The sequence below is a fragment of the Canis aureus genome, chromosome 10 (assembly GCF_053574225.1).
Source record: "Canis aureus isolate CA01 chromosome 10, VMU_Caureus_v.1.0, whole genome shotgun sequence".
NCBI classification, from domain to species: Eukaryota; Metazoa; Chordata; class Mammalia; order Carnivora; family Canidae; genus Canis; species Canis aureus.
In genome coordinates, this window is record NC_135620.1 from 37624338 (window position 1) to 37638286 (window position 13949).

The 13949-nt window shown below is 34.7% G+C and overlaps 1 protein-coding gene across 15 annotated transcripts in view; it reads left to right on the forward strand.

Annotated features, from left to right (window-relative positions):
* Positions 1 to 13949, forward strand: part of CCDC171 (coiled-coil domain containing 171) — a 403894-nt gene that overhangs the window by 224827 nt on the left and 165118 nt on the right. For 13 of the 15 annotated variants that reach the window (XR_013387817.1, XR_013387815.1, XR_013387816.1 and 10 more), the window contains one exon: positions 12079 to 12210. The exons of 1 other annotated variant lie outside the window; for it this stretch is intronic. Coding sequence is in view for 11 of the 14 variants with exons in the window: in XM_077912032.1 (XP_077768158.1) it covers positions 12079 to 12210 (132 nt within the window). In the remaining 3 variants the exon portion in view is untranslated. Of the gene's footprint in view, positions 1 to 12078; positions 12211 to 12393; positions 12546 to 13949 lie in introns of those variants that run through there. One more of the 15 variants, XM_077912041.1, reaches the window with a different exon arrangement.

A 13949-nucleotide genomic window follows, 5' to 3' on the forward strand; every position in this document is an offset into this window, starting at 1 on the left:
GACCATAGATGTTTGGTTTTTTTCCTGAACTCTCAATTCTGTTTCATTGATCTATATATTGTCTATCTTCATATTAGTACCACATTGTCTTGATCTCTGTAACTTCATAGTAAATTTTGAAATTAAGAATTTTAAGTCTTCCAACTTTGTTTTTTTTTTTTTTTTTCAAGAATTTGTCTTGACATTTCAGGGTTCCTTATAATTACATATAGATTTTAGGATCAATTACATATGATTTTAGCATATGAAGAAGAAGGCAATTGGAATTTTGATATTTCCATCTTAATGTTAAGTCTTATAATCCATGACATGGGATGCCTATCCATTTATTTAGATCTTCTCTAATTTTTTTCAAAACTTTTGTAGTTTTCAGTGTACAAGTTTTGCACCTTCTTGCTTAAATTTATTCCTAAGTATTTTATTCTTTGTGATGCTATTGCAAATGAAATTATTTTCTTGTTTCATTTCTTAGTTCTTGATTTCCAACATTTAGAAACATGACTGATTTTTATATGTTGCTTTTGTATACTGCAACTTTGCTGAATTTTTTAGCTCTGATAATTTGAGGATTCTTTAGGATTTCCTATGAATAAGGTCATGTCATCTGCAAATAGAGAGTTTTATTTCTTTCTTTATGGTTTGGATGCCTTGTGTTTTGTTGTTGTTTGTTTTATTTTTTGGTCTAATTGCCTGGCTAGTTCTTCCAGTCCTAGCATGAGATGACAACAGATATCTTTGCAATCTTTCTAATCTTAGAGGAAAGCTTTTGGTCTTGCACCATTAAATTTGATGTTTGGTGCATGTCCTTTATCAGATTTAGTTGTTTCCTGTATCTAGTTTTTTGAATTTTTATTATCATGAGAGGTAGTTGGGTTTTGTTAAATACCCTTTGTGCACCAAATGAAACGATCCTTTCCCCCCCAGTCTTCATTCTAATAATGTTGTGTACTGCATAGTTCATTTATGTATGTTGAGCCATCCTTGCATTCCTGTTATACATACCACTTGGTTATCATGTATAATTGTTTGAATATGTTGCTAGATTCCGTTTGCTAGGTTTTTTTTTTTTTTTTAGGATTTTGTGTCTATGTTCATAAGGGATATTGATCTATAGTTTTCTTGTGATATCTTTGGCTTTGGTATCTGAGTAATACCATCCTCATAGAATGAGTTAGGAAGTATTTCTTCCATTTTTTTCTTTTTTTGGGGGGGGGTAGTTTAAGAATGTTAATTCTCTAAGCATTTGATAAAATTTACCAGTAAAGCTAACTGGTCCTGGGATTTTCTTTGCTGGAAGTTTTTTGCTTATTTATTAAGTATTTTAACTTATAATAGATTTATGCAGGTTTTCTGCTTCTTTTTAAGGCCATTTTGGTGATTTATGCGTTTCCAGGATTTGTTTAGTTCATCTATGGTTACCTAATTTCTTGACATACATTGTTCATTTTCTTAGTGTTGTTTTTATTTCTGTAAGGTCAGCAGTAGGGTCCTCACTTTCCTTTTTTTTTTATAAATTTATTTTTTATTGGTGTTCAATTTGCCAACATATAGAATAACACCCAGTGCTCATCCCATCAGGTGCCCCCCTCAGTGCCCATCACCCAGTCACCCCCACCCCCTGCCCACCTCCCCTTCCACCACCCCTAACTCATTTCCCAGAGTTAGGAGTCTCTCACTTTTATTTCTGATTGTAGTATTTAATTAATCTTTTTTTTCTTGGCAAGTCTAATAGTTAAGGTTTGTTGATGTTGTTGATCACTCCAAGGAACCAAATTTGGTTTTCTTAATATGCTCTGTTATTTTCTTATTCTCTGTTATCTCTATCATTATCATTTTCCAATCTTTATCATTCTTCATGTGAATTTGGGTTACTGTCTATTGTCGTTTCATTTCAGGGTGAAGGACTCCCATAGGGCATTTCTCATAGGACAAGTCTAGTGGTAATGAATACCCTCAGCTTTTGTTTATTTTAGAATGGTTTAATTTCTCCTTCCATTTTTAAAAAAAATATAAATAGCTGAGTTCTATAAATGCTTTTAATGTGTATATTATATACCAGGAGCTCTACCAGTCTCTGGAGAAGTAACCATTCAACCAAAAAATATATATAGTACAATCCTTATATATGTATAGCATAGTCCTTTCCCCAAGGCAGAGACACAGATAATTCCAGTATAGCAACTGAAAGTTTACAGCAACCAAGCAAAAACTTAATCAAAAAATAAACAAAACAAAACAAAACAAAGAACCTACCTGAATCTCAGCATTTAAGGAAATGAAGACCACCAGTAAGGAAAACTGAACAAGAATATATGTAAAAGTCATTAATAGTATAGTTTTGATTTGTAACTCCTCTTTTTTTCTGTTGTGAGAAAAAGAGGGAAAGTATAATTATTATATTCTTCTATGATTTTATATTATGATATAGAAGTAGAATTGTTAGAATAGTTTTCAGAATAGGGATCCTATTTGGATATATACAATAATGTATGAATTATTTAGGGTCAAGTATGAGAAAATTAAGATTTATTGGGTGCTAACCAAGTACTTAACAGAGAGATGTCTTGGCTTACTGTAGCTGGGGGTGAAAGTAAGTAAATTTAGGTAAAATTGGAATGTAGAGAAGAATGAACTTTTTTTGTAGTCACTTTTTGTTATTGTTGAGTTAGCAGAGTAGCTGGATTCTTGAGGCTTTTAGAAATTGCTGAAATCCTACAAGTTCAAAAGGATTAGCTATAGTGTTTCCTGTGTATGATTATAGTGCACTATGAACTTTAAAGGTACTTCTGAACATTTACTAAGAAGTCTTAGCTGCCTCTTCAGTAAAATATCTAAAAGATAAAACAGGAAGTCACAATCCAGAAGCCTCAAAAGACTGTAGAGGACCTTATATCTATAAACCCTGTAAGCTTATCAGGCTGAATGATACTGGACAATAGCTAGGAAGTTACAGGAGTTTTTGCTAATATCCTGAGATTGGTTTCTACAATAAGGTTACTCTAAAGCCTCTTATTCATCATAAAACACAATATTTAATATAAGTAGTTGAGTTCTATAAATGCTTTTAAAGTGTATATTATATACCAGGAGTTCTACTAGTCTCTGGAGAAGTAACCATTCAACCAAAAAATATATATAGCACAATCCTTTATATATATATATATATATATATATATATATATATATATATATATATATATATAGCATAGTCCTTTCCCCAAGGCAGAGACACAGATAATTCTAGTATACCATGGTAAATATGAATCCATAAGATGCAGTTCCACATCCATTTAGATGGAGTTCTTCATCTATGAGGCATACTTAGAAAACCCATGGGTTTGCTGGAGGTTTCTTAGAAGACAATTAATGCCTAGATGAGGCTTTGAAGTGTGAGGAAAGATGAGAAAGGTGTTCCAGCAGAGAGGATAGCATGTGCAAGTGCATGGAAGCATGTGAATAGTCAGACATCCTCAGTTCATCAGTAAGTGCAAGGAGAGTGCAAGAGAAGCAGCTGAATGGGGCACTTGGAAGCCAACTAATAGAAGTTGTTTTTCTTTTTTGGCCATTCTCAAACCCTTGGATCTTTATCACGGAGGCAACAGGAGCAACCTAAGGTTTAAGCTAGTGACTGATATGGTCAGATTTCCTGACTGAATTTGGGTTCTAGAAGGCATGTTTGGAGACCTGATATCATGAGAAATGAAGGTAGTTTTAAGAGCCACGGGTCTGTAGGCTTATGTAGGCAGGAGAAGGTTTGGACCAGGGTAGTGATGATAGGTGGTGGTAGGGGAAAGAATATGAAACTTATTTAGTAAAATGGTGAACCAGGATGAGAAAGACAGGGGGGGATGACTCCCAGGATGGGGCAGTGTGATTGACTGATACTGGAAATACAGAAAGAGGAGCAGGCTTTTTTGTTGTGGTGGTGGTGGTGGTTTGTTTTGTTTTGTTTTGTTTTTTGTAGGGCAAGGAAGGGAGACAATGATGAGTTTTGTTTTGGAAATACCCAGGTTTCAGGTAATGTGGAGTGATCAGCAGGATATTTGAGTCTGGACTTCAGGGAAAAAGTCACACTAAAGATAAAGATTTGAGATTGATTAACGTAATACTCTCTGGCAAAGAAAGAAGGCAGTGTAGCAATTGACAGGAGAAACAAGACATTATAGATAAATGGGAAGCTAACAAATGCATTTTGAAAGATTAATTATGCCACTAGAGTTTGGAGTCCTTGAGGGATGGAATTGTCTCCTTAATTTTTATATCCTCAGCATCTATCACAGTGCCTAGTACCCAGTAGGCACTTAATGAATGTTTGTCAAATGAGTCAAATTCTACCATCATCCAGGCCATAAATGAAACTGAGGCCATCTCTAGATTTCAGTGGGACTCTTGCTGATATTGCTTTGTTTATTTGATTGCTAAAAATAGCATGTGTTTTGATTTTGCTTAATCAAGAACTGGAGGAGATAGCCTAAATTTGATTATAAGAATGTCTCTGGTAAAGAAAGGTATGCTAACAATGAATTTACAAGGTGTAAGAATCCTGTTACAACGTTTTTAGCTGGTTTGACTCCTATGAAGTGGAAATAGGTGGATTGTTAGAGTGGATTGTGAAATAGATTGGAGTCAACAGAAACTGATGGGTGAAGACACTGTCCTGCCAAATCTTTTTTTTTTTTTAACTTTTTTTTATTTCTTTATGATAGTCACACACAGAGAGAGAGAGAGGCAGAGACATAGGCAGAGGGAGAAGCAGGCTCCATGCACCGGGAGCCCGACGTGGGACTCGATCCCGGGTCTCCAGGATCGCGCCCTGGGCCAAAGGCAGGCGCCAAACCGCTGCGCCACCCAGGGATCCCCTGTCCTGCCAAATCTTTAAATGTGATTTTATAATCTTACCTGAAAAATGATTAACCCAAATATTTTATAATATATAGTTATCCTTAGATTTTTAGTTTTCAGTGAATTTATAAGAAATGGAAACATCACAGAATAGCTTTTAATTTATAGAGCTGACAGTATTTTAAAAGCTGAAGTATGATTTAATACCTCTAAAAACACAGTTTTTAGTGACTTGTTAATGACTCTCTAAATGTTACTTATAATCTTTGAACTCCACTGCATTCGTAGTTTCTGGATCCTGGTTCTGAAGATCAGCTATGCAGGGCATACAGGTGTTAGCACAGCTGGCTTGTTGCTGACAACTCTGTCCATATAGCTGTCTTGTGTGTCATCATTCATATTGTTCAGTGTCATTCTGACCTAGCCAAGCTAAAAATGGTACTCCAGCTCAAGAGGGATTTAAAAACCTTGACAAACTAAAGATAAGACACTACAGAATGTCATGTACGTGTACTTAACAGGTCTTAGCTTAAACACATCTAAGTAACTAATTTCAATATGCCTTGGCCTTTATCCTTTGAAATAATTTACCCTAGGAAAGAAAATATCTGTGTGGAGGACTGTTAACAATTCATAAGCATATTTCTCTATTCTCAAGTATGGGTTTTGTGTTTGTTTAAATAGCTCAAGGTCAAAGTAATCTATTTGTGGGGTACATTCTATGGCATATAACCTACACCACAGATTTATCATGCTATCTAGTGCCTTTTTAAGACGTCTATGATCAAATAACCCTCTTCTCCAGCTTGATAATTTGATTTGAGAGTTCAGTTTTTCAGATCCTTAATTGGGATGTAGCCAGCTTGATAATTTGATTCAAGAGATCCATTTTCTGGGTCCATAATTGGGATATAACTATTAATGTGTGTGATGGTTGTGGTGGTGGATTTGCCCTCTTTTTCTGGTGACAGCAGCTGGTAGTCATTGGAAAGTTCTGGCTGTGCTCCAGAGCTGGAGGTTAAGTTAAATAACCAGCCAGCAAGAGAGTAGTTTCTCACTTCCTTCTTTCCAAATGATGAGTGCCAGTGTTTGCTGCAATGTCAATGGAGTGCCCGCTTCTGCTGAGCTCAAGGGTCTCCTTCCCATAGGTGTGGAGCACAGCAGGAACTGTTGCATGTATCTTGGGACATCATAGCTTGGGGATCTTCCATGTGAGATGGTGATACTGTATAAGGATGATTGCTGCACAGGTAACTTGTCTCTCAGTGTAACAATTTGTGCGTGTGTGTGTGTGTGTGTGTGTGTGCATGTGTGTGTGTGAGGCTTTGGGAGAAAGAAAACATGGATAAATGAGAATACCCACAGATCCAGGGAAACTACTGAGGAAAATAATGATGATTAAATAATAGTTTCCATTACTTCTCACAGAACTGCTTTTATGAACCTTACACATTTTTGCTAAGATTGCCAGACAAAGAGCAGAGGCAAGATAAAAAAATAGTGTTGTTTAGGTAGGGAAATGGAAGAATTACCAAAATCCTAAGCAGTGTCTCCAACAATTAACTGTTCATTATAGATATTAAGAGGCATTATGATTTGGTGCTAAGAGCGCTGGACTCAGCATCTTCATATTAAGGATGGTAATAGCTGTTTCACAAAGGGGATGGCCGAATCAAGGGAGGTAGTGTGAAGAGTACTCTGAAAAGTATAAAGCACTTTTGGAAGTACCAATGATATAACTACTAATAGAAATATTACTCTATACATTTCATTCATTAAATAGTTAAGGAAAAGATAACAGACAGGAGAAAATACTATCCATTTAGATGTAACTATTCAATCTGTGAATGTCATCTCCATTGTGTTGACAAGCTTGAATCCCTGCTTCTCTCAGTAGGCACATATCAGAGTCCTGAACTGATAATTATCTTTTTTATTCTATTCTCTCTTTATCCTGCCTTGTAGAATTTGTGAGTTTGGAATGACATTCTTATTTGATCACATACTACGAGCCTCTGTATGCACAGCATTTTTCTTGCTACCAGTGTTATTACAGAGTTAACTCTGGCTGATGCCCTTCTCTGTCTATTTACAAAAGGCTCTCTGGTCTGCCTATTCTACTTGTTTAACCAAATTTTATGTTGATGAGGTATGAAACATATGCCAAGAAAGTTAGACCCAGTCAAGTTGTATACCAGACTACATAAAACTTGAAAATATATCAGGAGATAGTACACTTATTTTATGAAACACTTGAAAAAAAGAAGCCAGAAAGTGTCTGTGAAACGCAACCCTGTGTTGCTGATAGAAGGTTGACCTGCTAGAAATTGTTCATCTATTCTCTGGTGAGATGTGGTTATTTTAAAAAAACCTCACAGATGGTGAAAAATTTTGTCTTTCCTTCTATACCTTTAAGGCAGAGGATGGCCAAAGTTTTCTGTAAACGGTCAGATGTAAATATTTGTGGACCATATGGTTTCTGTCTTAATTCTTCAACAATGTCATGGTAGCAGGAAAACAGCCAGAGACAATAGGTAAATGAATGGGTGTCATGTGTTCCAATAAAACTTTATTTACAACAACAGGCAGTGGGCTGGGTTTGGTTCCCAGGCTGTACTGTGCCAAGTACATACTGCTCTTTTGTGCGGAGGTTGAAAAACTGTTTAAGTTCCTCTGGTGTAGGATGAAAAATAGAGTAAAGAGAGAAGGGACAGCAAGAAGGAATCAGTGGAGGTGGAAGGAAGTGCAGAGGAGGGAATGGGACAGAAGAAGGCAGGAAGTGGAAGCAAAGTAGAACGGAAACATGCAGTGCTAAGAAAGGAGATGAGGTTACAGGAACACTGTAGAGGTCCGTACTTGATGACACCATCCGTGGTAAGAATGTTTATTTTTTTTAAGAATGTTTATTTTGAAAAAACAGATATCAAACTAGATTGGAGTAAGTAACATTTTAGCCAGGTTAAGGGTATGATGTGAAATCCTAATTATCACATACTTTACCCAGACATTTAAGATACAGGCATTGTGTATAACTTTGTATGGGATCAATGTATCTGAATTTCTCTCTACAGCCCTACTTCCTTAGTGTCCTGTTGGTAAAAACACAGCTAGTGTCACATTTTATAAATAAGTGTATGTTTTTTTTCTTAATTTGGAACATTAGGTCCAGAGGGATTTATAGCTGTGTATGATACAGCATGCAGGTTCACATTTTGAGAGTTGAGCAGTTTTTCCAAAAATGACTAATGTAATTCACAGTTGATATGTCTACCAGGAATAGCTTTTCTGTGTTATGGTAGGAGTACAGAAAATTAGAAAACAGACTTTTGGCTTGTGAGTAAAGGCCAATCAGAGGAATAAGAGCATGGATCTTATGAATCACTTCAATCTGAAACTAGAGATGATAAAATAAATATATATTTCATAACAATATTTTGACTTCTTAGAAAGTTTCATTTATTTTTCTCTATCCACCTCCTGTTTCTCTTGTGTCTTATGGCATATCTGTTAGAAACATGTGCTTTCTGAAAGTATGTAATAAGGAAGGGAAAAAGCAAACTACTTTTCTAAAAATCAAAATTTCAGAGTGTAGTAATGTAGGTATGTTTTCTTTATTCTTTGTCAAAATATTATGAAATTGAATAGTTGTATAGAATATTATAAAAATGTATATAAGTTGACAAATGAGATTTATATTGTGAAATTGTATGAAAAATTAATCATATATATTAAATATGAACTGTTACCCATTTTGAAGTAGAAAAACATTAGTATTATATATATTTTATCACTCACAGCTATATATAAACCACAGTGAAAAGGGTATAGAATCTTAATTAAAGGGTGAATAATGATATGCCATTGTAAACAATTAAAGACTAACTTTTGAAATTATAATTTCAAATTAATTTGAAATTTGAAATTATAGTTTAACGTACAGACAGGTGACAGTGGTTGTTTTAATCTTAGTTCACACTAAAATCTGTTTCTTAAAAGGTGAGCCTACTTCTCATAGGGAAAAAAGTGATTTTACTTTCCTAATATTGTTACTTCAAAATTCTTTTGACAGTAAGGAAATTTATTTTAGATTCTCATGCTTGAAAGGAATAATTTTACAGCTAATGGGCAGTGTTTCCCAAAGAAATCTCACTTATTTCTTTTCTGATTTTGGTTACTTTGTTTTCAGACTGTTTTCTGTTTTTCATGAACAAATTTAATGCAATATGAGGAGAGTCCTTTTTCTTACCGTTCTGGGTTGAATCTCTTTCCACCTTGTTCACACTCTGAAATTCAAACTTGCTTTCTGCACTCTTGTGAACAGTCTCATCTTTCACCCTACATGTTTTCCTGTTCCTCATCACCTTCCCTTCCTGCTTCTTTGCTGCCTGGTTGTAATTTTACTTGTCCTGTGTCACTGTTTTGTTTTCTCTCTACATGATGCTTTTGCTCCTTGTACTCTTTATTTGTTATTTTTAAAAGATTTTATTTATTTATTCATGAGAGATACAGGGAGAGAGAGAGGCAGAGACACAGGCAGAGGGAGAAGCAAGCTCCATGCAGGGAGCCTGACATGGGACTCAATCCCGGGTCTCCAGGATCACACCCTGGGCTGAAGGCAGCACTAAACCACTGAGCCACCCGAGCTGCCCTCCTTGTACTCTTTAAAGTAGAACTCCTAGTCGGACCCTTTTCAAGAGTGCAAAAAAACTTTTTCTAGAAATACTTGAGGAACATTTTAGATGCTTATTCTCAAAGTTCTGGCTTAATGTAAAAGTGGAAACAACTCTTGAAATTTAGTAGAAATATTTGTGATATTATATCTGTTACATATCACTCTCCCTTGAAGGCATTGTCAACATGCAACACTTCATTTATAAGTAAATAAAGGTATTAACACATGCATATGCCAATAGTGTTGTAACTATGATGCCCATGCTTTGGTTTTGCAAAATAACTGCATTTTGATGTTTTTCCCCTAACTAATATAAGAATGATTTAATTTGGCAAATTAAATAATGTTGTAGTGAGAATGTTAATTTGATAAGGAGTCACAGTTTTAACTGCCAAAGGCCCTAGGTTAGTACTGTTTAGCAAGTTTATTTAGAGACTATAAAATGTGGCTTACTATTCCTGTATGTCAAGCTTCACAGTTGAAGTCTAGTGCCTGATAATAATCAGGTTAAAGGACCTCCAGTGCTGGAACTGTGTTGTGGATTATACCTACATTGCTTATGGTCCTCCCTCCCCCTTTGCCCGTATTAGCAATCTGCTTTTGTACTTTGACTTCCAGGATTTCCCTAGTGAATTTTGTCACAGAAAAAAGAGAATCATCAATATCGCAGTTAAACTTGACTTTCAAAGCTAATAGTATCTCATTTGGGGGCTCAAATTTAATAAATTTTCTTTGATTCTGGGTGAGTTTTTAAACATCAAACAATGAATTGGCCAGGGTGCAGTAAAATATTTAGATCTATTGACTATGGTTCAGAAGGGTAGAAGGCAAAACACTAGTGGTTTGATGTTGATAAATTCTCAGTACCTTAATCCACATTAATGTTTTCTTTTATCTGAGCATGCATTGGTGACCAAGAAAAAGCAAGAGAGGGTAACGATACATATAAAATATAAAATCTAAAGCAAATATATTTGTAAAATAGGATTTATTTTGTTAAGTAAGTTAAAAGCATTCTCATTCTGACTGAAGACCCTGGAGAATATTTGTTAGAGATAAATATACATTCTGCATTGGAACTCCAGTGTGCATACAGTACTCACACCATTATAAAAATTGCATTACAGTGTCTTTTTTATAGCATACACTTTGACATTCACTTATTGACAGAAATTCTTCTCAACTTGGGAGTATAAAGATTTTTATAACCATAGATTAGCATGAACAATTAAAGATGTCATCAGATGTTTGTGTGTGTTTGCTGACTTGAGGAAACCCTATGAAGTGTGATAGTTCATTCATAAAATAAGCAATAATTCAAACAGGTTTTACAAGCTTCCCAAATAGAATAGAAAAGCAAAGGAGTAGTTTTCTATCATATGTGTTGCCAAGTTACATTTGAAGTTGCTTAGGGAAAAGTGGGGATAGATACATATATATTTGAGAAATTAGTATTATTTTTATAGTTCTCCCATTCTTGACATTTACTATTTCATCAAAAAATTTTGATTCTGTGGCTTTTAGCTAGTTGCATAATATTTATCCAATACATGGTAGCAGAGAGAGACATTTTTTAAACCAAGTCAGGCCTGAGTAAACTTAGAAAATATGCCCATGTATGAAATCTACTACTGTTAAACTATGTAACTAAAGATTAGAGCTAACTTATCTTATGGAAAACTGAGATGTGAAAATTTTAAAGCTTTTACTAAGTTTGGAAATTAAAAATGAAAACAGATCTGTTTCAGAGCATTTTCTTCCATCTATACATAGTATATGGGGAGTAGTTTCTCATTTGTCCAGAAGGTGGCAGTGTAATATCAACTGCCTGTGATACCCATACCGGCGAGAGAATTGGCATTTCTCTTGTATAGCTGCGGTATGTTTGTATTGTTACCTTTACGAATACTTAAAATTTTGTACAAATACCACTGATTTATTCATTATCTTATTTAGAAGTTGTATGACCGAGTTGGTTTATATGTATTTAATCGTTAAGACTCAAGTTTGTTAAGAAGGAAATGGGCAAATAAACCTCTGGCTAGTATATTTTTAAGTCTCCTTGTGTGTTGAGTGTATTTGTTTTTATTCCAGGGTGCATATTATTGAAGTTTTCTTTTCAAAGACTAACACCTAATAACTATCTTGTCTAATATGTATCAGTTAATACCAGTTAAATTAAACGTGTTATTAAGAAAGTGATAATAATTAGGAGATTGCTATTTGTTTTCGATTTTGTGGATATTTTTTCCTTTTTTCTTTTTTTCTTTTGAGGCTGGAACAGTGAAAAAATAATTCAAAACCTCTTGATCAGAAGAGCTCCAGTGACTCTTCTTCCCTCCCTCATTCCAAGCAGGAGGATGCTTTTTCTTCTTAACATTCTCCCCCAGCACTCTGAATTAGAGATTTATTTGCAACGAAAAATCAATTAGTCCTAAATTTATTCATGGATTTCAGGTCCAGCGATCAATGCAAGTCCACTCAGTGGGCTCAAGGGGACCCAGTTCATCCCAGTTAATGTGTCTGAAGGGGAATTACCATTGATGCTGTTTTTTTCCCTTTAGGTCAGAGATCAGATCTCGCTGTCACGGACTGCGGCAAGTAGGAATGACTTCACCCTGCAGCTACCCAAACTCCACCTGGAGACCTTTGCAATGGAGGGGCTCAAGGGCGGACCAGAGGTGGTAGCGTGCCAGGTTAGAGTCTAAATAACATTGTTTGCTACTGAGACGTGTAGAAAAATAAATTGCACTAACTGTAGAGAATGAAAGCCTCAAAGTATTGTGAATAACTTAAAGGAGATACAAATAATTTTTCTTAATTTCTCTTCTACCATGGAACACTATTTCACAAATAAATGGTTTTTCTTTTCTTTACAGCCTCAAACTGGCCTATGAAATAATCCAGAAAAAGATTTTTTACTGAGGAAAAATATGTGTTTTATAGCTAAGTACAGTATGTAAAGAACATGCTTTCCTGTCAGCAGAGGACAATAAGACACTAGGCTGTTATCTTCTTAAGCTGGCCTCAATTTGTAGCTCTTCTTGTTTTTTTTTTTTTCTCTTCTTGTTTTAAAATAAATCACTTTTCGATAAAACTATCAAGAGACATATTTGAAAATTTTTAATGTTAATTCCAAAGTGGAGCCAACATTTCTTATGTGGCAGTGTACTTTAAGCAAATGTGGTACTGTACTGTACTTTGCATTAAAGAGCATTTATTTACTCCTTCATTTTTAGTTTTAATGAACAACATAGTATGTGCAGACCAGGTTATTTCCTTTATAAAACTCAAAGCCCCAAATCATGAAACCCCAAGTAACTTTAAAATAAACCTAACAAAGAAAATATTTTCAAAAACATACTCATTTTAGATGCTGCAGATCTCTTTCTGATTGAGGCGACTCCTGTGTTACAATGAGCATTTCTTCCTTCAGGTTAGGACATGTTTTTTTAATTGGACAAAACAAAATTTGATATGCACTTTATTCACCTTTTAATGCCCAATGCCTTTATTAGAGAAACCTATCAACATGTAAACTGTAGGAAGCCCAATATTTCAACAGAGCTTGTTGTTGTTCAGTAGCAATCTAGATGTTTCAGTGTATCTGAAAGATAAATATCTCTTAAAACTCAGTTTCTGTTTCACATTTTGAGGTTTAAAATAAACTTTATCATTCTTTAGTTTATAACGCTGTGAAATTTTAATTTTGTATAAAAATTAATGTCAGTCCAAGTGGGGCTATGTTAATTTTTTTTACATGCTCCATACTCTAATTTAATTTGCTGTTAGTACCCAAATTAATGCTCTACAAAGAAGAATACTCATTTCTCTCATTAGATTGTCCACCAATATATTTTAAATATATATGTGATTTAAAACTAAGCATAAAATATTTTTATTTTCAGTTACAGGCTAAAATACTATACTATCATTTAGTACGAGATTAAGATGTACATTTTAAATTTGCTTATTATTTATGAATACATTGTAACCACAAATACAATATGATTTGAAATTTTTCTAGTGGCTGTAAAGTAATCCTTTACTTGGCTATCTTGATTCAGAATCTCAGAGGGCTTAAGTACTTGTCATAATTTGCAAATAATGACTTCCCTCAAACTGTAGATTTGGGTGATTTGGAAAGAGACTGATCCTCACACTGCCATATTTTGGAGGAAAAGCACAAACTCTCTATGGTTCCGACATCAGTGAATAGCAAGAAGGAAATGTAGAGACCCCTATTTCAAACTACTATCTTTTCCAAGTTCTAATAAAAATGCTTATGCACATCGCCAATATCTAAACACTTGGGCACATTTTTGCACTGACATGTCGTGGTGTACATTGCGGATTAGTTATGGATATTGTAGTTGATTATTCCATGCAGAGAAGAACACGTGATTTGGACCATAACAGTGTTTTTTACACAGAC